We start from the raw sequence: 26044 nt of genomic DNA, 5'->3' as shown, positions 1-26044 counted from the left end.
AAGTACTTAATCATTCAACAAACCAAGGGTAGATAAACTTAAGAACCCTAAGTGGCTGCTAAACAAGAGATAAAACAAAAGCTAAGCAAAAGATAAGTCTCCCCTTAATAGGGTTAATGTATTTATAGGAAAATAGAAGGGAACCCGGGTCAACCCAAAAAAGGCCGGGTCAAACCCGGGTCAAAGCTAAAACAAGTGTGGACTAAGGCGGCTGCGGGATGGTCTTGGCTGATTGGTGAGGCCGCTTGGCTCCATCGGCCGTGACTTGGCCGATGGTGGTGGCCGCTGGTAGCTCCTGTCTGTGGCGTGGAGAGTTCAATCGGCCGACTCTTGGCTGATGGCCTTGACTGATGGCTTCAACCGGCCATCACTTGGCCAATGCTCTTGGCTGCTGGTGTCTCCTGTTTGTGGTCCAAGTGAGTTCAATCGGTTGGCTTTTGGCTGATGGTGGTGCTCGATGGTCTCCCACGGCCATGGTTTGGCCGATGGTCTTGGCCGCTGGTGGCTCCTGTCTTCACTCTGGTTGTATATACGTTCACTCAAACAGGTATAACTCTTTACACGCACATCTGATTGGCCTGAAATCATCTCCATTACAAATCTTACTCAATTTCCAATAACTTAGATGAAAAACTCTGGAGCTAAATCCCAAGGAAAGATCTTCATACGAGTCGATCTTTGAGGGACTGCAGACTGATTCCGAATCATCAATTATCTTGTGTGCATCCAAATGTGTGTATTCCATTATATTGTTAATTATTGACTTATTTGGCTCCAAAGCACACTTTCCTTGTACATTTCTACTCCAACATCTGAGATAACACACTTGATGCAAAATGCAATCTAAACAACCTAAATGCTCATGAATATGCACAAAACAATGAAGAATTAAACTCTAAAATTACATAAAAACACAAGATATCAGTAACCAAATGGGTGTTACATTGCGCCGCTCTCATCATACTCGTCAGATATTACAAAACAAATTCGTCAGGGCCGCATCAACAAAAGTAATCATATATTTAAAAAAATAAACAAGACAAAGAAACAATTTCACGAGGATAGACCACTCCTAAACGGGTTTTAAGTGTGATTCAACTACAAGGTTTCAAAGTTGGGATATATTTTTCTTATGGTGCAAACCAACTTTTTTTTGTGTGTGTAAATGTTTACTTTACCCACATTTAATATGTTTTAGCTCTTTCATGATAACCAACTCAGTCTCATAACAAGACGAAAGTTACAATCACTTTAACTTTAAAACCAAACAAACGGCATTACTACTGATAAGAGTACAAAACCAAACATTTCATAGCATATACAATGTTTGTGAACTGAAGTATGTCATCACGTACATAAGAGTACAAAACCTTATCCTATATGCTATCTCGTGCTCGATCACAGAATTGATCTTTTGATTGACAAAACAAAAGAGTACTAACCGGTTTACTTTATCTCATGTTGAACCTCTTGAAAATTTGCTCTGTTTTTTTCTGTTTCTTTACTAAGGTTTGCTCAAACTTTTTTTTTAAGTCTCATTCAATTACAATGCTAAGTATTTCACTAATTAGCTATTAGTATTTGGAAATGAAATAATAATTATAAATTCATTTTCGTAGTAATTTAAATTGAATAATAAAAATCTAATTTGGATATATATGTAAGTGGAAGCCATATATCAAATCGTTTTCACTGCCATTTAAAACTGACGTTCTATAATAAAACAAACAAAAATAACGTAACAATAATAAAAAGGTGATTGTACGAAAAAAATCTTAAAAATAAATCATAATAATAATGTTAGCTTAACCTAGACTCTGATATTTTGGCTCTACCGTGTCCTCTCCTCTCCGTATAAATAGCCGTTACTCTTTTTCACAATATTTTCACTTCTAACTCTAAGCAACAACACCTAAATCGAGCAGTGGAATATATATAACTTTTTGTTTTTTCTTTCTGCCTTTTCTTCTTTTGCTTTTTTCACAACCAAAAAAAAAAAAAAAGCAAAAGCAAGCGACTGTGTGAGATGCGCTACACACTCATGACACAAGTTTTAGTACCTTCTCCGTCACCAACCCCTGCCGCCGCAGATTCTAGCGATGGCGCATCGATGGTATCTACAGTTTTCATGGTCCTCCTCCTCCCCTGCGTCGGTATGTGCATCATCTTCATAATCTATCTACTCCTCTTGTGGTGTTCCACACGTCGTCGTATTGAACGTCTTCGATTCGCGGAACCCGTTAAGCCGGTCACCGGTAAAGGCCTTACCGTGTTAGAGCTCGAAAAAATCCCAAAAGTCACCGGGAAAGAGATTGCCGTAATGGCTAGGTCGACGGAGTGTGCCGTTTGCCTTGAAAATATCGAGAGTGGTCATTCGGCTCGTTTGGTTCCTGGTTGCAACCATGGCTTTCACCAGTTATGTGCTGATACATGGCTATCTAACCACACGGTTTGTCCTGTTTGCCGCGCTGAGCTGGCTCCGAACCTTCCTATCAGTGAAGATCAAAGTACATGTTGAAACACAGAATCTTCATAAATATTCTTTCCTTCTTTATTACACATTTAGTTTATTTCCCTTCTTTGTTCTTTTTATTGCCTTTTGTGTAAGCGTTACATAGAGAAGTTTCCAGGTATTAGTTGTTTTTTTATTTTAATGTGTACATGAAATAATTTAGAATAAATTACAAGAAGTTCGAGTTTTATTATAATTACAACAAAATTTTGTCGAATTTGAGATCATCTTTGCTAAACATATTCGTTTGTTTTTTGTACACTTTTACTAATACTTGCAATGATAGACTTAAACTCGGCGCAACAAAACGGAAAAAATATTAGTTCAATTTTAATATTGATGTAATGATCACTTTTCTTTTTTCCTTCGGCACAGTGAGTTCTATGATATCAATAATATTATAAGTACATAAAGACATACTTTGTATACTTTATTTAATAATAGAGGTCAAAATATTTTGCCCTGGCAACAGAGAGTATAAGATTTGTTAGAATATGTGGAGAATAATTCGAATTTAAGATGTAAACTTTTTCTTAATCACAAAACGTAAATTTGATCACAAAAGACACAAAAAGTAAATCAATACATACGATGTGGAAGGTGGAAACTCACAAGTAGCTTCTATCTCTTTTTTTATAAGGTTTTGAGGGCATCCACAATGGGGGTTATATTTTTGGACTCTTATGTACTGTTTCAATTTTTAATGAATATATTATATATTGTTTTAAAAATAAGAACCCCTCATCTCCTAATTAAAATCATCCCTTCCAATGATCGGATATAATTTTGAGTCTCTTATTTTTTAAAATATAGTTTTGTGAAATTAAAATTTTTTCATCATAAAAATGTGTAAAACAAAGAAATGCAGTCTGTTGAAACAAAAATGAAAACATGCCAAAGTTGTCCAAAACAAAACAATGTCAGATCAATTGGTCACTTAGCTAGTCATGAGAAAAGCTTTGAAGTGGTTTCTTTGTTTGAAGAAGAAACCGTGAAGCTTTCTATGGAGATTGCTACTAGTTACTAGTTATCCTATCTGGGTTTGCATATCTGCACAATTCAAAAGCCACATACCATTGAATCAAAAAAGAGAATTTCCTCATGAACTCTTTATTTAAACAGATGAACATATAAAAAACAAAGTAGCAGCAATTCACATCTAATCCATACTGAAAACAGCAGCAATTCACATCTAATCCATACTGAAAGCAGCTAATCTCTGTCAACTCTACCGTAAACCAAACCAAGCAAATGCTATTAGACATGACTCATGCGGGCAGCTCAGAACAACAAGAACCAATACTTTATCATATCAACCAAATAACTAGTAGCAATCTCCATAGAAAGCTTAACGGTTTCTTCTTCAAACAAAGAAACCACTTCAAAGCTCTTCTCATGACTAGCTAAGTGACCAAGTGCTCGAGCCGCGGCTCGCTGCTCAACCCAACTGATGTTCCCTCTCAAAAGCTCCAACAAAGCAGGAACAACAAAAGCCTTTGAATAAACCGCTCTTGCAGCCAAATCTTCTTTGTTCATAACATATGATCCGATGATATGAGCTGCGTAGTAAGGAATGAATATGTTCTGGTCTTTGAGGAGCCAAGCACTGTTTTTGATTGATTTATGTATGAGTTTTGACATACACTCGAACAAACCTAGTGATGGGAACTCAGGATCGTCAGGCTCGGACATGGCTATGTTCCACAGACCACTCAAGACCAAGACATGGTCTTTTGACTCCGTACGAGGAATCTCCTTGAAAATTGCGGTGAGTTTGGATCTTCGACGGAAAGGGTTGGTCTCTTTCATGCTGCAAAAGAAACATGATGGGTTTGTGCACTGTGGTTCATCGAATTTGAGCATCTTCTTCTTCTTTGATTTGCCTTTTGGTTCTTCAAGAAGGTAACAACTAATAACTTTAATTCAAAGTTAGAGAGTAACCAGATTATATATAGTATAAGCATATGGAGATTCCATCTCAACAGCTAAACTAAGAAAGTAAACAAATCAATGACACCAATAGTGATTAAAATTCATTCTATAGCTTATTCACCTTGTAGAATTTGGAATTGAAACCTTTTATTGACCATACCATGCTTTTTTTCCTGTAAATCACAACCAACAAAAACAGAAAATACACTTGTACAGATCTATTCACTATACTAGTCTTAAAAAAGCACAATCTAAATCAACAATGCAGCCTCTCTATGTCTTTAGAATCAAAACAGAGAATGCTAATAAGTTCTGTTTCAATCAATTCTACATACACAATCATAAGTTCATGACATATAAACGTCAGATTCACCAATGCAACCAAACAGAAATGAGATCATCAAGCAGCTGAACATCAGCTAAAAGCTTTGTTGGAGGACAAACCTGCGGATGCAAAAGCTTTACCAGAAGATTCCACTCTCTGCAACTCTTTTTTAATCTGCAAAATTTTGTCAATTGCAGCAATAAAAGATCTCACTGAGTTGGATAATCTCTAATGATAACTTCTACATTGACAAAACATGAAACTATCAGAAAATAGTAGAGCTTTATCAATCCAAAATCACAAACTTCTATCAATCCAAAACCAAACCAAATTCTAATCTAATCACCAAATCGAGAACCAAAAGCAATAGATCTAGAGGGTTATACCATGTTAGCTTTCAATCGATTTTTCAGAGATATCTCTTCTGATTTTTTAATATCTTCGTAGACAAAGAGAGAGAAGAGGAATTTGGCCAAAAAAAAAAAAAAAAAAAAAAAAGAGAGAGAGAGAGAGGAGAAAGAGAAAATAGTCGAGAGTTTTTTTTACCGACAAATAATTGACACGTACAGTCTCTTATTCTTAAATCCAGTATACTAAATAAGAGAGCCTCTTGATTTTTTTCTTATTTCTGATTTAATTTTTTCCTTCTTTTGAGTTGTACACCGTCTTAAAACTCCCCGTTGGGGAAGGCGTGAGGGTTTCCATATGGGTATTAAATTGCTACTTTATGTTAATTACTTTTCTTTACGCCCTGAGGGTTTCAAATTAAGTATTGAAAACCGCTATTTTTAAAAATGTAATTGAAATTTTGAACTAAAAAAAAACATTGAACAAAACCAAAAACAAAAATATTCTCTGCCTCAATTTAGAAGATCGATTGATATGGTAAGAAAACCAGCTGTCCAGCTGGTTTTATTCACGCGGTTGTAGACGATATCAAATTTACTAATAGAAGTAATGTCAACACCATCTTTTTACATACCATTTATTCTTGTAAAAAAATTAATGTCAACACCATCTTTTTACATACCAATGATTGAAAACGCATTTATTGGATTCAACAAAATATCTTACTCCCTCCGTATCAGACCTATTGTATTAGTTATTTTGTTGAATCCAATAATTTTCTATGGTTACCAATCACACCTATTGTATTAGTTATTTCCCTTGGGTGAAACTGTTCAAATAGAAATAAATGAAAAATATCTGCGGCAGTTGATACGTAATTAATGTAGGTAGGTTCTATAATGTAAGTCTTTGGGCAATATCTATGGGTTTGGGAGTTTGTTGGCGTGAAGGAAGTGGAAAATATCTCAATTGGTAATGAAGTAGGGAAAAGCCACTTTTTTATGGCTTGACAAATCAGGTGCCAAAGATGTTGTTTTTATCTTGAAATAAAATCAAATAAACTTTAAACCCATATGAATACAAAAATATTACATTGATAATGTAAACTAAAGGAGAATGTGTGATTGGGGAAAGAGCAATCGCCAGCTAGCAAGTGGGATACATCTGTCTCTTAAATTAGACTTCATTTGAGTGCCTTTATCAAAAAAAAAGGGAAGAGAAAACTTAATTTCAGTGAATTGGTTAGGCCCTCCTTCATACATTTCTTTATCATAAAGGCTTTAGGTAGTGCTCCAAAAATTATCTCCAATATCCTTTACGACCCCGTATCTCTTTTGTTCTAATCTTGAAACACTATCTATATAAACATAAATTTACAAAGTATAAGAAAACACACTAAAAAAAGTTGACAACGACATAAATGCAATCCACTCTTATCCTTGTTAGTTTTGAGACTTTCAAACGTATAAATGCAAGAGATGAGTCTTTGAAACCCAATATGGCTTTGAGGTTTACATGTTCTATATTTGACAGGATTTGAGAGGGGAGAGGGTAAGAATACATTAGCACAAAGATGATATGATTTTAATTAAATATGCTACATTTAATAGTTGTTGAGGCTTTTTCTCCAAACAAGAAGTCATGTGGGTCGTCTGGTGATATGCGGGAATGAGATCTTCTTCGATTCATCCAGAACAGATGACTATATTAGAGTCAGCCGCATGGAGTGTATTGTAGAGGATATCGCCGCTGGAGCTGGAATCTACACAGTCTTCAATGGCTGCAGGGGTTTTATGCTTTCACGAAGAAAGAGAATTGTTTTGTTTGAACTAAGTGCATCGGATTAACCGAGAGAATCACCGTTCTTCTATTAGTTTTGCTGGTTACAAAACCGAGTAGCCGCAACCGTTGCTTAACATCGAGCTTACACTTCACTTCAGCACAATCACTTCATCAATCATCAGACGTGGGAGGACATAGTGTTGAAGTATGATTAAAGAGTTTAATTTTTTTTTTAAGTACCAACAGTGCATAAATGAAAGTAATATTTTTGGGATCCAACTTCAACGAAAAATGAATATAACACATAAAATATCTATGTTAACATTTTTGAAATACATTTCATAATATAACACTAATAACTTATTAATTTATTTTACTCAGATATTACAAAAAAAAAATCCATTATAATTTCAAGACAAAAAAAAAATTAAATTAAGGATATATATGAATAACACATGAAAGTAACATTTCTTATATTACATGTTTGTTGCATAGAGAATTATATATTCATGAATAAGACAAAAATGAATCTAATTTTGAATGAGCAGAAACTTTAACTTATCAAGCATCCAATTTTAAAAGTTTGTATTAGGTTGAATTCAAGTTTAATTGAACCATTTAATGATTCCGGATATAACAAATTCAAATTTTAAACTTTACTTATAAATCTTATTATTAGGGGGTGTTAATAGATTATAATTTATAAAACATTGTGATGACTTCAATAAACTCATAGAAAATGAACAGGTGAAAAATTTTGAAGTATTGCTAGAGAATTTTTTATAATCTTGTTGATTAGTTTTTTATAATCTTATAAAGTTTCCCAAACAATCTTTCTATTTTATTGATATTTTTCATGTCTTTAAAGAAAAGTTTATAAAATCATAAACTAATAACACTGAATTAATAACAGTCCTAGATTTTTTTGTATTACTTGAATAACACAAAAATTTTATTCACTTTGTAAAATTATGATCCATTCATCCCATATTTATTAAGATTTAAATGACTTTTTACAAATTACAAACTAATAACACCAAAGTTTAATAGAGTTAAATTTTTTTTGATTAATAATAACATATTTTACCTAACATTGAAAGTTATTAAAACTCTATTTAATTCACAAACCAATAACACCCCTACATATATTCAAACCTTAAAAAAATATTTAAAATATCACGAAACGAGCTGTATGACGAGACAAGTTTTGATTGACATGAAAAAGTTTAAAATATCATGGTGCTATAACTTGGATTTCAATTCTCATTTTATTGTCTTATCAACACCATATGTAATACTACAAAAAATGGTCTTACTGAGAACGTTTGTGATGAAAATTTTATGTCACAAATTTGTGACACTTTAGATACGCTATAGCAACATAACTATTTTTGTCACAAATTCATAGTTATTTTGTCACAATTTTGTGATGGTTTAAGTCAGAACCGAATTATGTCACAATTAACGTGGAAAGTGTGACGATATTATTGATTGTAACAAATGTGATGATTCGGTGACTAATATTTAGTCGTAAATTAGTTACAATTTTATAACAGATATATGAGTCACAATTTGTGCCATTAGAGAGTGATGAAGCTGTAGTTACAAATTGGTACGAATGACTAGCATAATATTTTGTGTTAAACAGTTACATAATTTTGTAACATTTTTTTTCATAGTAGTGATTGATTTTAACAATTATTTATTTTCACTTAATTTGTAACTAGGTTCGGAAATGCATGTACGTACGTAGTTATGTTTATAAACAAATTTATATTTATATATATATTCAAACTCATACTAATTAAAATTTTAGTTTGATTTTTGGTTTCGTTTATTAATGTTTGAAAATTTGAAATAATAATGGTTTCGCCAGTATTTGAAAATTTGGAACAACATAATAGTTGAACTGGCAACAAACTAAATTAAATAACACATGTGTTCTATTTTTGGGATTCTGGAGTGGGTGTTGATCTATACCAAGCTGGTGTCGGTCGACACTAACATTTCCCAGAGCAGACTGGCTTAAGTTGAACGAACGCTTTTTGCGTTTTTGGATTTAGAAATCCTAGGGGTCGAGTATAAAAGGTTTATTTTGACGCCTTTGGTCGAATTTAGTCGCTTGTACTTTGGGCAAAAGTGAGAAAATTTCAGTGAATTTTATGTGAGTTTCTTGTGGAGTATGTATCTATTCTTGAGAGATCTATGCTTGTGGCTAGAGATCTAAGGCTCAGAAGTGAGGGGAGCTTACTGTAGTCTCAATATCTCTATTTTACAAGAGGGAGTGCATGACCATGGTTTATCTAAACTGAGATCTCTGATTTGTATGACTCTATAAGTTGTAGATTGTTTTCTTGATTTTTATGTGTGGTTTGTGGTTTCTACGGCTTGTAGTGGCCTCTGGGAGAGCCTTGACCGTATTGGAGACGGTGAAAGGCAGAGATCAGACCTTCAGCTTTGAGGAGAACGTGGTTGCGAGATCGGTACAGACTAACATCTGGGTGTTGGTTGACACCAAAATGTTAACAGAGCGAGAGCTTTGGCAAATGTAGAACCCAGAATATACTTCAAAGAAAATATATAGAGATAATGTTATGTATATGTGCATGTGAAATAAAAAGCAAGAGATGACTTTTCTTATTCAGTTATCCTCGAGAGATTAGTTATGTGATTGGGCTCTAGCCCATTACTATGTACAACAACCAAACAACAATTTTAACTTTCAACTATATTACTTACAACAAAAAACATACAAAAATACAGAAACATATTTTTCGAATGAAATTAATTAAGTCCTAGCTGTTGAGAGGACACAACGTTCACACTTGAATTGAGTCTTGAGTACATAATTGTTTTTCTTTTTAACATTGTTTTAAGTAAGATGTGATTCGTTGCCTTCGCTTATACTCCAACGAGAAGTAAGAGCATACAAAAAGTAATTGTCGAAAGCGAATATGAAAGCCATAAGAAGCAACACTTCTTTACTCATTCTTTTATATTAATCATTCTCATGCATTTTTTCAAAAATCTTCTCACACTTTTTCTTCACTTGCTTACTTACAACACCTCTCTTAACAATGGAGGAAACGACTACATTTCAAGGACTAAGACACCTCTTCATGACGATATTCTTGTACTGCTTCTCAGTGTTCATCGTGGCTCCGGTGATTACAGACGTCAGCATGGCGGCGCTTTGTCCGGGAAAGGATGAGTGTTCTCTCGTCATTTACCTATTCGGCTTTCAACAAATTGTACGTATACTATCTACAAATAAATCTTTGTATCGTTATTCTTAATCCTTCGGTTTTATTAAATACAAACATTTTTGCATTATTTATGTCTTAGAAAACTCAAAATAAGTGCATTTTTCATGTAAAATATGTCGTTTCTTTATTTTCTGAATTTGTGGCAAAATCATATATATAATATTCATTCGGTTTATTAGATCACGGGTGTGGGATCGTTGATGATGATGCCATTGGTGGGAAGCTTGTCGGACAAGCATGGGAGAAAATCTTTACTTACTCTTCCAATGACACTCAACATTTTGCCTCTTGGTATGTTTACTCATTCATGGTCCCTACTTTGGCCCTTACCTAAGCTTTAAATCTACGTCTATTATTCCTTGCTTGAAAGCAAACGCATCTTCTAATGTTTCACATAGTTATTTGTTTGTTTAAAAAAAAAAAAAAATTGAAGGGATATTGCAACTAAACGTGTTGAAAATAGTTTACATATTATTCAAATAGTTATGGTTCAAATTCATTTTCTTACAAAGTAAATTATTTAATTTAAATCAAATATCATAACATTCCATTTCAAATATAACAAAAATTATGTTATTGAAAAGATATTAATGATTGGTAATTACAGCGACATTAGCATATAGTAGAGGGACGACCATCTTCTACGTCTACTATGTACTGAAGACTTTTACTTCGATAATTTGCGAAGGAAGTGTTCTTTGTCTTGCCCTTGCTTACGTGGTATGCTCCTTCCTCTTTTCTTCTTTTTTTAAATTTATCAAAATACTACACTTTATTTTTTTTGTTCAAAAATACTACAATTAAGTTTTTTTTTCCAAAAATATCACAAACACAAAAAATTATTTTTTTACTGGGTAGAATTTAGGATATAATTTTAAGAGGTAGTGTTTAATGTTTAAGATTTAGGTATTAATTTTTAATATAAAAAAATTAGTTCTATTTTAGTAGTATTTTTTTTTTAAAGTTTCATTTTAATCGTATTTATGAGAATTGCCTTCTTGTTTTTTTTGTGGTCGTCAATAATGTTTCTTAAGGTTATAGATATAATCCCATAAAATATAAAGAAGCAGTAGAGCTAACAGTCTTTAACGAGAAGAGAACAAACCCGAACAATGAAACTGGGAGCATTGCTACTAACCGTATAATAGTGTTTTGTAGTTATAATTAACCGATATTAAAAGTAATTAACCGAGAGTAAACTACTTAGTTGCATAGTTTTACTTAGCAATAAAAAATTAAGCTTATTTAACGGTTCATATTTCCTTTTTATTTACTAATATGCAATATGCATATGTAAGCGGTCCACTTTTTGGTGGTCTAATAACGACTAAAGTACATTCAAAAGTATATGTCGGCTACACAAATACTAATGAAAAAAGTAAGATCATAAAAATATAAAAATTATTTAAAATTCATAAATAGAGATAGCTAACTAATGTAAAATCATCTTTTTTAGGAGTAACTCTTCAATATAATTTATAGCAAATTTATTTACCTTCAAATAGTTGAGTTTTAGGAACACAAGTCAGCATAGTAAACCATAAACAATTTATTATTATGCCAGCTTCAAGGATTAATATTTCAAGAATTTTACTTTTTTAAATACTGACAAAAAAATATTGAAATTTTTAATCAAAAAAATACTTAAACTTAAATAAATATAACTCTTTTTATATATATAAATATGCGAACATTTTATTGCAGTCTTTACCAGCAACACAAGTTGTATAGAGTTAGATGGTTATGGTTAGCAACAACATCCAGTATTTCGAGTAAGACTGTGAATGATGCTTCTCTCTTAGAGAAGATTAATACAGCCTTGGAGTAAGCGTATAAGGAGGAAAAAAGCTTCTGAAAGCAGTGTAGCATGCAATTGTGGCTTTGTCTCGGGGATAAACACTCTGGCTACTTTCATGCGATAACTAGAGAACGGAAGGCAGTCAATAAATTTGCTGTCATTGAAAAATGATGCAAGAGAAGTACTTTTTTTGAGTAAAATAAGATTGTGGAGGTAATTACTTATTATTTCCATTATCTGTTTGGTTCACCGAGCAACGATACTAGTGGAGTGAAAGAGATTGTAAGGGAAGCCCTGTCCCCTTCTATTTTTGATGAAGTGAACGGGGTTGATTAGAGATCCTTCTGACAAAGAGAAAAGAGTTGCAGTCTTCAGCATTCACTCCGACAAAGCTTCGAGGCTAGATGGATTTTCAGCTTGTTTCTTTCAGTTTAACTAGAAAGCAATAAGACTGACTATTATTATTGAAATCCAAGTGTTTTTTCATATCAGGTTAGATGACCTTGAAACTTAATGAGACTTATATATGTCTTATCCCAAAAGGACAAGGTCCAAGAGTAGTGGCGGACAATAGACCTATCGCATTGAGCAATGTCTATTATAAAGTTATTTCCAAGCTTTTAGCCAAGAGACTACAACCACTTCTGGAGTCTATTGTCTCAGAAAACCAATATGTGTTCATTCCAGGGAGAGCTATATAAGAAAACATGTTGATAAAACACAAAATTCTGTATTTCCTCAAGCATTCTGAAGTGAGAAAATATAGTTCTATGGCTGTGAAGACTAACATGAGCAAAGCCTACGATCGGGTTAAGTGAGGCTTCGTTCAAGCAGTTTTCCATAGACTAGGTTTCCATCCTAAATGGGTGAATGGGATGATGCAATGTATTTCCATTGTTTCATATTCATTCTTAGTTAATGGGATGACCCCCTCTCCCCATATATCTTTATCCTTTGTAGCGAGATTCTGTAAGGATTCTGTAAGGATTCAATCAAATCTGACAAGATTTTGGTGGGATTCTAAGGTTGATAGAAATGTATGTGCTGGGTGGTAGAGGATAAGATGTCGTGTAGCTGGATGGTGGAGTAGGTTTCTATAACCTTCAATGCTTTAATACGACCTTATTGTGGATTGTGGGTGACGGGGAATCTATCAGGGTTTGGGAGGATCCATGGCTCTCATTTTCTGCCCCACTGCAACCTATTGGTCCAACTACTTTTGACAACAAGGATATGTTAGGTAAGGATCTGTTTATTCAAGGATCCCATGATTGGGACGAAGCTACGTTTGGGATACTTCTTCCATATTATAAGGAACAAATTCTCAGTCTCAAACCAAGTCGGTTGGGAGTAAAGGAAAAGTTGGTTTGGCTGGAAATCCTTCTGGAACTTATACTACTAAGTCTGGTTATTTGGTTGAAAGAGGATCCGCACTAGTGGAGTTGGGACAACATTTATTGGTGGTGAACAGGAAAGCAGAAGTATGGGCTATTGATACGGCCCCCAAAGTTAAATTATTCCTCTGGAAGACTCTGCATGGTGCCCTGCCCATAAAGCAACAATTCCTCGATCGATATATTGACATTCCAGTGGCTTGTCAATCGCTGTGGAGCTGCTGAATCAATACTTCACCTGCTCTTTCTCTGTCCGTTTGCAAAAGAGTTTTGGAGTTACGTTCCCCTGAATCAGGAACTACTTTGTAACCAAGTGGACAACGCAAGATCAGGTTTGAGTCTAGCCAACAACCTCTTATGCCTTACCGTCGAAGATAAGTGAAGGTTCACTGGCACCATGGGTTTGCTGGAACCTTTGAAAGACAAGAAACCAGAGCGTTTTTAATGATCGCTTGTTTGGGGTGCAATAGACTATTTTAAAAGCCATTATTGATGCTAAAGAATGGCTTGGGACTAAAAATAAAGACTAAAACTTCCCCATACTGGTGTGGTGCCTACGAGGTGTATTCAATCTATTAAGGTAGGTTTGAGGATGTCGTGTCCATCATATGCAGTTTGGCATGCAAATCTAAGAGTGGCGGGGCTGGGATGGACAAGTTCTATAATCTCATCTGGTACACTCTCCCAACACTCAACAATCAGCGAGAATGTCTTGCGTGTAGAGCTGCAATTCAGGATGCAATCAGGCTAAGAGTGGAGCATCTGTACTTGGAATCGGATTGCCTACAACAGGTTGGAGCCTTAAAAACTCTCGATCAGTTTTTTTTGGAGCTTCATGGGGTAGTTTCAGATATTTTCCTGGGTATGGAATTTTGTGCTAGTTTCACATGTCGCTATATACCGCGAGCAGAAAATATTTTAGCTGAATCAATTGCAAAAAGTTGCTTAAGCATGTACGTTCAAAATCTAGGTTGATTAATACTCCCTCTGCTTCATAATATAGGATGTTTTAGAGAAGTTATTTTGTTTCATAATATATGATGTTTTCATGTTTCTATGTAATTTTAAGATTAGTTTAATATTTATTGGTTGAATTTTTTTAAAGTAGTCATTTTTTAATATGAGTGTTTTACTCAAAACATCATATATTTTCAAACGGAGAGAGTATATATTTGGTGAACACAAAAAAAATTGTTAAGGAGCAAAAAAAAAGAAGCAAAAAGCTACAGGGAAGAAAAATTAATTGTCAACCATAAAAGGATGAAAATTAGAGGAAAGTTAGGATTCAAATTTAAAACTATCTCATAAAGTGACATATCATGAAATATGTATGGTCGTTCTTGTGAATAAGTGAAATCTTTAGTTAAATCCAGCAATCTTTATAAGTTTCTCAAAAAAAAAAAATTATCAAAATAATGTTAAAAATATTTAGTTTAAGATTATTTGATATTTACAAGACATGTGAGGAAATATTTTTAACTCATTAGTGAATAATGTTTAAAATATTTATCAAAATAAGTTTTTGGACAAATTTTCAGGCTGATAACGTAACAGAAGGGCAACGAGCCTCCGCATTTGGAATACTTACCGGGATTGCATCTTGTGCATTTGTCTGCGCCACTCTTTGCGCTCGATTTTTAGCTATTTCCACTACATTTCAAGTAATTTTGGCTAGTTAGAGATGTATACATTTATATGTATAGTTATCTATTAGTGAATAATTTCATTTAAATCCTTGATTTTTCTGCTCGTTAAATTAGGTCGCAGCAACAATGGCAATTTTATCAACAGTGTACATGAGGCTTTTCCTACCGGATTTTATCCGAGACAACAGTCTAGGGGCTCCCATTGTTTCAAGCGAAAAGTTGAGTTCTCCTTTACTTGAAGACTGTCCTGGACATAGAAATAGAATATTCAGATCATTTCGTTCGGTACGTGAAATGACATCTCTAATGAGAAGCAGGTATGTTACTTATTTCTTACTTCTTCTTTTTTTTTTCCTTAATTTGAGAGGGTAGAAGATTCATGATTAGTCAAAAAGTCAACTCATTTCTTAATCTTATTAGTTTAATTGAAACAGGTTTAAATTGATATCTTAACACTTGCTTTCATTTTCCAGCGTTCCACTTTTTCAAGTTGTGGTGATATCCTTCTTCAGTAGTCTTGGTGAGGCAGGTCTACATGCTTCGTCTATGGTACGCTTTTACTATGTGATGCGAAGAGTAAATAACCATTGTATGATCTATGCCATAAATATATTAGTACCGAACTGTGAAACATACTTTTAATTTTATCATTTGAAATGCTAGTAAGGGACTTAATTTGAAGATAGTATTGTATTGTGCGATATAACTAGAGAGAGTGTGAATAATAAAAAAGAAATTATATAACTTCGTGCATTTTTCGAAATTGTACATTTCTAGAAAAATAAATATTTTTGTCGATTGTTTCACGCAGTACTATTTAAAGGCCAAATTTCACTTTACCAAAGACCAATTTGCAGACTTGATGATCATATGTGGCGCAGCCGGGTCTATTTCACAGGTGGGTAACAACTAATATGTTCACTTTCTGCTGAGAATTATGTGATCTTGATCTAATTCACATTGTTTAGCTTACAAACAAAGTTATTTCACAGTTGATTTTCATGCCCAATTTAGTTCCAGCTTTGAAAGAGGAGAGATTGCTCTCAATTGGTCTTTTCTTTGCTTCTGCTCATGTAAGCAGTTTGTCCTTATTCTTTTCGACGATTTGTTCAAGCTTATATTAAATTTATGATTGGTTGCATGATAAAAAAAAAGTTATAAAAAACAAGATCCTCCATACTCTTCTCTTTCTCATATGTTTTAAATTTTTGATCTTCAACTGCGCAGATGTTCCTCCTCTGTGTGGCATGGTCTTCATGGGTACTAATTCTAACTTTTATACGAAAAAACTTCACAATTTATATTTTATTTTTCGATGGTTCATTGTCTTTGCTATATCATTTTGGAGATTCATGAAAATTGCATCTTTAATTTAGGTTTGTAGATTTGTGATATCCTTATTGGCTAAGAAAATTTAAAACTCTCATGCAGGTTCCATATATTGCAGCCATATTTGCACTTTTATCTGTATTTCCGCAATCATGTGTAAGTTTCATGTATTATATATGATTTTCATTGAGTTTAGAATTTAATTTTAATCATTGTAATTATGTAATTTAACTATACAGATGCGAAGCATTGTCTCGAAACAAGTAGCATCGTACGAACAGGTAACTTAAATTTTGTTATTCAATAGTCCAAACCAAAAGTACTTGCTCTATAAATTGGATACAAACAACAATATGGATAATTGCTTTCAAAGAAAAGAAAAAGAAAAAAAGAAAGTAGGATGTTGTAGAAAAAGAGAGTAGAACATTGCATTATATAGTAAAAATCTTAGTAAATTAATAATATCGCGACTTTGATATTTTATTAATTTATAGAATTATTAATTTTTCGACATATAAATTGAGCCAACAGATTATTTGGAACCAAATAAATATATGTATTTATGGAAGTATTAAAAAATATATATTGTTGTACTCAAACCAATAGAATTGCTATTTGTATGAAACTAAACATTATTATTTCATTTATGTAAGATTGGTGTGGACATTATTCTATTCAAACACCAACTTTTGGTAACTTTTTCAGGGGAAAGCCCAAGGGATTATTTCAAGTATATGTTCCCTTGCAAATGTCATTTCCCCCCTGGCATTTTCACCTCTAACAGGTTTCATTGTTTTCAAAAACTTTTTTTTTTCTTAATGCTATATTACCAAAACTTATGACATAAAATTGCAGCACTTGCTACTAACACATGTTCATTTTTTACGTTTTTTTAGACTGGTTTCTGTCCGAAAGAGCTCCATTTAATTTCCCAGGTTTCAGTATAATGTGTGCTGGATTCACCATGGTAATATACTTCACTGTTTTGCATTCTCTACTAAAATTCACTATAGATAGTATATATGCCAATATACAAAAACATGTAACCAAGTAATGCATTTTAGGTTTCACAAAGTATGCTGTTTCAGGTTATACTAAATGGAAACTAAATCTTATCCCATGAAAAATCACCAATCAACTAGTTATTTTTCAATACATATATACAAACTTTTAAGATTTTTGATAAATCTCAATCAAAACAATTAGCTCATTTTAATACTCAGATTTACACTAAACGTTAACATAGTTGAAATCGCCATTACCTCTCTTAAACCAAAACTCCTAAATGATGCTTCATTTCAACTTTTAAGTGTTGATAAAATACAAGCGTCAAATACAAAATCTAATGATATTTCCATTCATGTTAGGATATGTTTATTAGGGGATAATATGTAAAAAAGGACACTAACCTTAGCTATATTTAATTATATGAGTTTAACTATATTAACCTTAGCTAAATTTTTTTTAATAGAATATTAAAAAAAAAATGTATATATGATGTATATATGAAAATAGCTAAGCCGTTGGATTTTTTTTTTCAATATATATATTAAATAACAAAATATTGTTTCCCAAGTAAATTACTGTTTTCTTGAATCATATATGATAGTTAAAATTACGTTGGATGTAAAACTGATTTTTTTAAATAATTAATCTATCAATATCATATTACATTAGTTTGTTCGATTACTAAGAATGGTAATGTTGCTTAGTTATTTTGTTTTGTAGACTATAGCCTTCATCCAAAGCCTCATGATCAGAGCAACAGCGCCAATGTCAGAGATGGGATCTCCATAGTTCAGTAAGTTCAAAACCATATGGATTACATAGTGAAACAAAATATATAGGTTTTAAATATATTAGTCGTTGATCCTTAATGCTCTGTTTAAACCCTTAATATTGCAAACGGGCTTATGATTTCCAAGGCCAACAATATTGGCATGTTTATTACGCTCGTTAAATAATTAGATGTTTTTTTGTTAATTAATTAGATGTTTTTGGTAATGACAGTTCTTGTTAATTAATGTCAAGTAAAAAAAAAATCTGATATTTGTATCATTTATTTTCTTTTATACATCATAATAATTTAACATAATATAATTATTTGATAGTATTTTATTTTATATATTAAATATAAATCATGTATACGTTCCTAGACGATTTGAGACATAATAAGTACAAGACCCTTTACATGTAATTATTGCTCATGCTATTTGGATCCTCATTTGGTCAACCGGATGTGGGTATTTGTTTTAATTCTGCCCTTTTTTCAAACATTTTTTTAGTCGCCATATTGCGAGAGGCTTATCGAGAAAGCACTCTGAGAACTTTCCCAATCATATATTATGAGAAGTAAAATGCATAATGACGACAATGGGACTTTCTAATATTGCAAGTAAAGAATGGAGTTTCAGTTTTGAGATCCAAAAGCCTAACAGTGGTATTCCTTGAACTACTTGCTAATCGCTTGTCATCAGGAATAAATGAAAGACAGAGAACAACTTCTGCATGACCAACTATCTAACACAAACCGTGGAAACTGAAATAAGAAACTGACACATAGCTAATCTCTTAACTAAAAACAATCTTAAACTAACAAGATAGACAAAACCTTGAACATCAAACTCTTAGTTTACATGGTGCCAAGGAAAAAGTACAGTAAAAAGTCAGAATCATAAACCTTAGAAAAATAGTTAAAACCCTAAAAACGAAAACACCAAAAGTAACAATACCTGAAATTAATATTGGGCCATTTGACTTCAGCCTAGGGTTCGTCTGAAAAATCCACGATATATCACCATGTTCCATAAAGTTCACATCTAATCCGCCACTTTCAGTTTTAGAAGCAACTACAAAATCTTTAGGATAAATGAATTTATGCCCAATAAGAAACCAAGATAGTCCAAAACCACCAAAAAAGGAAATTTAAAAAAATAAGAATGACGGTGACCGACTCAAAAGTCACAACCGGAAAATGGATATGAGACTACCCTAAAAAATCATATGTAACAAATGAAATTAGCACTTAATATCTACTTTTTAATTGCCAGAGTGAAGGCCATTTTCGTTGTTTCTCCATCACGCGTTCTCCTCCCAAAAATTGAGAAATTTGATATAAAGCCTTTGGTTCAAAGGATGAATAAAGATAATTTGGATGATATTTGTGCCAAGGAACATTGAAGTTTGGGAGAATTGGGTTGGACAAAAGAGAGCGATAAAATCATAGCCATTCAACTAACATGGGAGCAGTTATATCATCTTCATAGATTAGGTGATGGGTCTTGATCGAATGTTTAAGCTTCCAAGAGGAGGCGAGAAGCTCATGGTATTTTGTAAGAACACCTGACACTCTCTCCACTGCTGACATGGCAGAGAGATGAAGAAAGTTGACCATCTTTCATAGTATAGATTCTCCGTAGCGTTTTCACATCCACTTTTCATACGAAGATAAAATTCTACCTTATACGTTTATTTCTTCGTCTCCTCTCCTCTCTAGCACAATTTTTTTCTTTCTTTGTAGAGCTGTAATTACAAAAATCTATGATCTAAAGTGAGACATATCTATTTTCTAATGTTTTCGCTGGATTTAAAGATATAGCGATAACAAGGAACCTTACGTATTCTTAGAAATAATATTTAGTGCAATAATTTGGTAAAAATATTAGGAGTTATATGGGCTTTACGCGCACGCTCGACGGTTCTTACTAGAATTTGTGATTGTTATTACCTTTGTCTTGAAAATCAGTTGGTTCGAAAATCATTTTATATTATTAAAATATTGGTATTATTTTTGGAGATTCACATTATTTTATTATATATATAATTATATATATATATATATATGATTTTAACTTTAAGTTCCAAAATTTGGTAATTTGTTTCGGAGAAAATTATGAAGTCTGAAAATACTTAAGTAGCTAATAATCTTATTATTTTATGGAAAACTATTATATTATTGAGTTAGTCATCATATGTTTGGAAAATTATTTCAATTGGTATATAAAATGAAAAATATATTTCTACACTTTCTTCGCCTTCTTTTTTTAAACTAAACGAAAAAACTGTTTAAAAAGTAAAATAGCTACGCTTCTCTCTGAGGGCGATTTTTTCAATGATTTGCAGATCAATCGTTTTTCATTTTCTCCTTGTCGGAGTATTGGTCCGATTGAAGTTTGTGGCCTAAAGACTGTAACTTCTTTCGGTGTCTTTCTGCCAGAACGGTTATATGGCAATTTTCTTTGTCCGTTTATCTCGTTGGATAACCGTTCGGGAAAACCGCCATGGACAATCCTATATAAATTCGTTCTTCCCAGCAATTTTTCTATTCTATCTCTGTTCTCTAATCTTTCATCTCTGTTCGGTATCACTGTTTCTTCGACAATGAGTGATTACATCAGAAAATCTCTACAAGATTTGGACTTGGGCATAACTGATGCCCCATCCTGCTGCCTCTGCAATTCATCGCAAAAGCGGTGACCGCTAACCGGTACTCTTTGGTGGTCTCTACGGTGAACCCTCGCAAGCAGAATTTGAGGGCTTTGATTGGACATATGCCCATAATTTGGGGTGTAGAAGGAACCGTTGTTGGGAGGATCTTGGGACCGAGAAAGGCTCTATTTGTGTTTCAATCGGAGGAATCTCTCAACTTGGTTTTACGCCGTGGCCCTTGGTCGTTCAAAGAATGGATGCTGACGGTTCATCGTTGGCACCCAAACATCACCGATGAAGCTATGAAGATAATCCCCTTCTAGGTTCAAATACGCGGGATTCCACTGCTCTATGATATGGCCAGGTATGTAGGGGACCAATTAGGACCAGTGGAAACAGTAGACTTTGATGAAAATGCTCATATGGTGGAGTTTGTAAGGGTTAGCATAGATTGGAATGTAGTCTGGCCTTTAAGATTCAAGCGTATTTTTCAATTCACAGTGGGTGATAACACAATCATTAAGTAACACTTCGAGAGGCTCCGTAAGTTTTGTGCTAAATGTGGTTCTCTCAAACATGATGTTGCTGAATGTGATCTGAATGGTGAGGATGCTGATTTCTATCAAGAGGAACCGCCAAATGACAATTATCAAAACATGGCTGGTCCTCAGGCTGAGCGAGATGTCCTGTCTAATAACAATACTCTCGAGACAATTGATCCTTTTGAAACAATACAAGGGCTACATAATCACTACTCGACTCCGGGTGATGGGCCGAGTTCATCCGCTCCAAGCGAGCACCTGAGTGTTTTCGAGGATACTGAACCTACGGCTGAAAGACTCCGTTATTTACATGCCAAGTTCAACAAGGAGTTCAGAGACACCTTCTCTCCTATCCATGAGGATAAGTGTCCGATTCTTGAGTCAGGAAAGACGAGTTCTAAGTGTAAAAGGGTGGAGGTTGAAGCTTTTTATCAACAATGGGAAGCTGCTGAAGATCAGGCGGTCCTGTGCCAGATCCGTAAGAAGGAACAGGTTGAGTCTGCTGGTTCCTGTTCTGCACCAAATGAGATCGACAGAGGCGGGGGGGGGGGGGGGGGGGGGGGGGGGTACCTCCATTGTGTTCATGACGATCATCTCCTGGAACTGCCAAAGCCTTGGCGGATCTATGACTAAATCTAGACTACGTAGTATTTCCCGTATTTATAAACCTAATATGCTATTTCTTATTGAAACTCTTAATAACTGTACTATGGTTGTTGACTTTGCTCATTCTCTAGGATTTCATAATGTAATTACTGTGCCCCCTTGTGGTAGGAGTGGCGGTTTGCCTTTGTTGTGGAAAAACAATGTTTCTGTATCCCTAATTTCTAAGGATACTAGGATCATTGATGTAAACTTTAATTATTATAACTTTTAGTTCTATTTGTCTTGTGTATATGGTCATCCTGTACAAGATCAAAGACATTTCTTTTGGGATTACTTGAAACAATTATCACAATATAAAGATGGTCCATGGGTTTTGGTTGGGGACTTTAATGAGATCCTTTCTAACAATGAGAAAATTTGTGGACCTTTGCGAGCAGACTGGACTTTTAGAGACTTTCGACAAATGATGTCCTTTTGCGATCTCTTGGATCTAAAGTTTACGGGGGATAGGTTCTCTTGGGTTGGTGAACGTCATTCCTACACAGTCAAGTGTTGTCTTGACCGAGTGCTGGTGAACTCGGAATGGTCTGCTACATTTCCAAGAGGAGAAGCGGAGTTTCTGGACTTTAATGGGTCTGACCACAGACCTGTGGTGCTACGTTTTGGTTGCCATGATCCTGTCTTACGGAAACCCTTTCGGTTTGATAAGAGGCTGCTGGATGTTGCAAATTTTAAAAGCTATGTAAAAGAGGGTTGGAATGTTTTCAAGGAACAACGACATCATACCATAGTGGATCAAATACGGCATTGTCACACTTATATGGCTCGTTGCAAACGTAAAAGCAATTTATATTCTGCTAAACAAATAGATGTGCTTCAATATTGTTTAAACAGAGCAATGTCAAGTCTTCACAGGTCAGGCCGAGATATGATCCCCCGATTGAGACAACAACTAACCTCGGCTTACAGGCAGGAAGAGATCTATTGGAAACAAAAAAGTAGGAACTTATGGCTTCATGTTGGTGATCGAAACACGAAATTTTTTCATGCCTCTACTCAGAACAGGTTTGCTCAGAATTATATTACTTCGATCAAAGACGATCAAGGGCATATCTTTAGTGGCAATACAGCTATTCGACATCATGCGGCAGAGTATTTCCAAAACATGTATACTACGACAAATCACTTGGTTTCACCTATGGATTTTGCCGACTTCATACCAACTGTCACACAAGCTATAAATGATGACTTGACGAAAGAATTTTCATCTGATGAGATTTTTAAGGCTATCTCAATGATTGGTGATGATAAAGCACCCGGTCCAGATGGTTTAACGGCTAGATTTTACAAACAATGCTGGGATGTGGTTGGTGAGGATATAACCAAGGAGGTTAAAGATTTTTTTTCAACTTCATACATGAAACCTAGTCTTAACAATACAAATATCTGCATGATACCTAACATTACAGAGCCAGAAACTCTAGCTGATTATCGTCCCATAGGGCTTTGTAATGTCATCTATAAGATTATCTCTAAGTGTCTGGTCAACCGTTTAAAATGTCACTTGGACTCTATCGTTTCTGATTCTCAAGCTGAATTCATCCCATGTCGTGTACTCACTGATTATATATTGATTGCTCATGAACTCATGCACTCACTCAAAGCAAGAAAACGAGTTTCTCAAACATATATGGCTGTTAAAACGGATGTCAGCAAAGCATATGATCGGTAGAATTGAACTTCTTGGAAACCACAATGAAATTATTTGGTTTTTCAACTACTTGGATTAATTGGATCATGGCTACGGTTAGATCAGTTGAATATGCAGTCTTGGTAAATGGTACACCATATGGTAAGGTACAACCAAGTCAGGGGATAAGGCAGGGTGACCCACTGTCTCCATACCTATTCATTCTATGTGCAGACATCTTAAGCTACCTCATTAAGTCTCAGGTGTCCTCCAAATGCTTACAATGTTCCACCTATAACTCACCTCCAATTTGCAGACGATAGCTTATTTTTTTGCAGAGCAAACATTCACAACTGTCAGGCCTTAAAAGATGTTTTTGATGTCTATAAATACTACGCAGGACAAAAAATCAATAGCTCAAAGTCTTTTATCACTTTTGGCTCTCGAGTTTTTGGTCACCGTCAAGTTTCTATGAAAAGAATCTTACAAATACCAAATCAAGGGGGTGGAGGGAAGTATCTTGGTTTACCGGAACAATTTGGTAGAAAAAAAAAGAAATGTTTGAGTATATTGTTGAACGAGTAAGACAGCGCACGACAAATTGGAGTGGTAAGTTCCTATCACATGCAGGGAAAGAAGTTATGCTCAAGTCGGTTGCAGCTGCAATGCCGGTCTATGCTATGGCCTGCTTCAAACTACTGCTTGGACTTATTTCTGAACTAGAATCGTTACTGATGCACTTTTGGTGGAAGAAAACAACTTCATCTAGAGGCATCCCTTGGATTGCTTGGAGAAGGCTTCAATACTCTAAGAGAGAAGGTGGTTTGGGATTTTGAGATTTAGCTAAGTTTAACGATGCATTGTTAGCAAAACAAGCTTGGCGGATTCTTAAATGTCCCAACAGCTTATTTGCTAAAGTTATGAAGGCTAGATACTTTCCTGATGTTTCAGTTCTTGATGCCACGCCCAAAAAATCACAATCTTATGGCTGGTCATCCATTCTTACTGGTCTAAGTCTTCTAAAAAAAGGAGTTCGAGTTTGTGTTGGTGATGGTTCAACAATTCGTATCAATGTGGATAATGTTATTGCAGAGCATCCCCCACGCCCTGTTTGTTCTATTGACTCTCATGCCACCGGTATGCTATCATCTCTAATCGATTGCACTGGTTCCATTAAATCATGGGATACACCTGCAATTGTTGATATGATTAAACCGACTGATATTGATGCTTTAAAACAAATTTACATTACACAATTTGTCGCAATAGATAAAATTATCTGGCACTATAATGCCTCTGGAGAATACTCTGTTCGGTCTGGTTACTGGTTGGCTACACATGATCCTTCCTACTTGGTTCCTGGTCCTGCCATTCCTCATGGTTCCGTTGAACTGAAAAACAAAATATGGAAACTGCAAATTTTACCAAAAATAAAACATTTCCTTTGGAATGCGCTATCTAAATCTTTAGGTACCGCTACTAGACTTGTCTCTCGGGGTATTGACATTAGTACACTGTGCCAACGTTGTCACGACGCTGATGAATCTATTAATCACACCCTATTCACATGTCCTGCATCTAAGTTGGTTTGGGATTTGGCTAATCTCCCATTACTATCATCCTTCCATGACACAGATTGCGATTTAAATGTTTCATCTTTATTACACTTGTTTGATGATCAATCTTTATCCAAAGAACAGAAACTACTTCCATTCTGGCTTATTTGGAACATTTGGAAGGATCGCAACAATTTCATCTTCCAAAATATTGCTTGTGATCATAATTGAATCGTTTCTCAATCTAGGGTTGATGTGTTTGAATGGATTAAGTCAGCACCATCTCGTTCTTTTTGTTCAGTTTCTTCAGACAGACCTTATAATCCCCATTGGGTGAGACCAGAATCTCCATTGGTGAAATGTAACTTTGATGTTAGTTTCAGAGCAGATACAAGGAAAACAGTAGAAGGATGGATGATCCGTAACCATCTTGGAGTTGCGATTTATTGGGGTTCATGTATCCTTAGAAATGCAAATAATTCACTAGAGGGAGAGGCGCAAGCTTTACTCCTGGCCATTCCACAAGCTGCTGCTAAGGGATTCACCAATGTATGTTTTGAAGGAGACTGCAAAACGTTAATTGATTGTCTCAATGATTCACTACAAGATGTCTCCATTCATGGTTTACTACAAGACATCAAACTCTGTTCCAGAAACTTTGCTCATATTACTTTTTCCTTTATTCATCGCACAAACAATGAGATTGCCCATTTATTAGTTAAATTGGGTTGTAATAATTTAGATTTTTATTCAGATTCTTGCAATCTTCCTGCATGGCTGATGGAACCTTTGTAACTTGACAAATTTTATTCTGAATAAATTACTTTTACTGAAAAAAAAACGAAAAAACTATGTTACCTAATTTTAAAAATTCAATAGTCAAATATAAT

The 26044-nt window shown here is 34.4% G+C and overlaps 3 protein-coding genes and 1 pseudogene across 12 annotated transcripts; 3 read left to right on the top strand and 1 right to left on the bottom strand.

Moving 5' to 3' along the window:
* The first annotated feature begins 1703 nt into the window (after window positions 1–1703).
* LOC104725255 (E3 ubiquitin-protein ligase ATL23 pseudogene) lies at window positions 1704–2729 on the top strand (annotated as a pseudogene). Its single transcript, XR_015572152.1, has one exon. The product of XR_015572152.1 is annotated as an E3 ubiquitin-protein ligase ATL23 pseudogene (transcript).
* An 859-nt stretch (window positions 2730–3588) lies between these two features.
* LOC104725254 (uncharacterized) lies at window positions 3589–5438 on the bottom strand. Of its 8 annotated transcripts, none has more exons than XR_015572150.1 (4): window positions 5156–5340; window positions 4889–4943; window positions 4566–4617; window positions 3589–4421 (listed from the first exon to the last, which is right to left on the bottom strand). XR_015572150.1 is itself a non-coding variant. In XM_087474797.1 (4 exons), exons 3-4 carry the CDS (start codon window positions 4600–4602, stop codon window positions 3794–3796), a joined length of 648 nt encoding a protein of 215 aa, XP_087330923.1. In that variant the 5' UTR covers window positions 4603–4617; window positions 4889–4943; window positions 5156–5404; the 3' UTR covers window positions 3589–3793. The 8 variants fall into 8 exon arrangements, 6 of the variants coding, with proteins under 6 accessions (XP_087330923.1, XP_087330920.1, XP_087330921.1 ...); XM_087474797.1 differs by having other exon boundaries at window positions 3589–4404; window positions 5156–5404; XM_087474794.1 differs by having other exon boundaries at window positions 3589–4428.
* Window positions 5439–9716: 4278 nt separating this feature from the next.
* On the top strand, window positions 9717–18424 carry LOC104725253 (uncharacterized). Of its 2 annotated transcripts, XM_087470983.1 has the most exons (15): window positions 9883–10150; window positions 10345–10456; window positions 10773–10885; window positions 11870–14149; window positions 14896–15018; window positions 15118–15320; window positions 15477–15552; window positions 15815–15901; window positions 15996–16076; window positions 16231–16263; window positions 16435–16488; window positions 16572–16613; window positions 17038–17116; window positions 17229–17299; window positions 18061–18424. In XM_087470983.1, exons 4-15 carry the CDS (start codon window positions 14006–14008, stop codon window positions 18127–18129), a joined length of 1062 nt encoding a protein of 353 aa, XP_087327109.1. In that variant the 5' UTR covers window positions 9883–10150; window positions 10345–10456; window positions 10773–10885; window positions 11870–14005; the 3' UTR covers window positions 18130–18424. The 2 variants fall into 2 exon arrangements, with proteins under 2 accessions (XP_010442182.1, XP_087327109.1); XM_010443880.3 differs by lacking the exon at window positions 11870–14149 and having other exon boundaries at window positions 9717–10150.
* A 5281-nt stretch (window positions 18425–23705) lies between these two features.
* LOC147935104 (uncharacterized) lies at window positions 23706–25949 on the top strand. The gene is made up of 6 exons (XM_087472863.1): window positions 23706–23760; window positions 23999–24139; window positions 24229–24417; window positions 24550–24978; window positions 25069–25371; window positions 25456–25949. The coding sequence occupies exons 1-6, from the start codon at window positions 23706–23708 to the stop codon at window positions 25947–25949; spliced, it is 1611 nt and encodes a 536-aa protein (XP_087328989.1).
* Window positions 25950–26044: the final 95 nt, after the last annotated feature.

Source organism: Camelina sativa, chromosome 11 (genome assembly GCF_030686135.1).
Source record: "Camelina sativa cultivar CO46 ecotype springtype chromosome 11, ASM3068613v1".
Taxonomy (NCBI): domain Eukaryota; kingdom Viridiplantae; phylum Streptophyta; class Magnoliopsida; order Brassicales; family Brassicaceae; genus Camelina; species Camelina sativa.
Note: the sequence above shows the minus strand (reverse complement) of the source record. Positions and strands in the feature narration are given on the sequence as shown.

Excerpts from the sequence above, each read along its gene's own strand:
- LOC104725254 (XM_087474792.1), bottom strand. Across the intron at positions 4,429-4,888 it reads TAAAGCTTTTGCATCCGCAG|TTATTAGTTGTTACCTTCTT; the intron begins GTTTGTCCTCCA and ends TTTGAATTAAAG.
- LOC104725253 (XM_010443880.3), top strand. The coding sequence starts at position 9,977 with ATGGAGGAAACGACTACATTTCAAGGACTAAGACACCTCTTCATGACG. Across the intron at positions 17,117-17,228 it reads GGCATTTTCACCTCTAACAG|ACTGGTTTCTGTCCGAAAGA; the intron begins GTTTCATTGTTT and ends ACGTTTTTTTAG. Across the intron at positions 17,300-18,060 it reads TGTGTGCTGGATTCACCATG|ACTATAGCCTTCATCCAAAG; the intron begins GTAATATACTTC and ends TTTGTTTTGTAG.
- LOC147935104 (XM_087472863.1), top strand. The coding sequence starts at position 23,706 with ATGGCTACGGTTAGATCAGTTGAATATGCAGTCTTGGTAAATGGTACA. Across the intron at positions 23,761-23,998 it reads GGTAAATGGTACACCATATG|GACAAAAAATCAATAGCTCA; the intron begins GTAAGGTACAAC and ends AATACTACGCAG. Across the intron at positions 24,418-24,549 it reads TCAATACTCTAAGAGAGAAG|TTCTTGATGCCACGCCCAAA; the intron begins GTGGTTTGGGAT and ends CTGATGTTTCAG.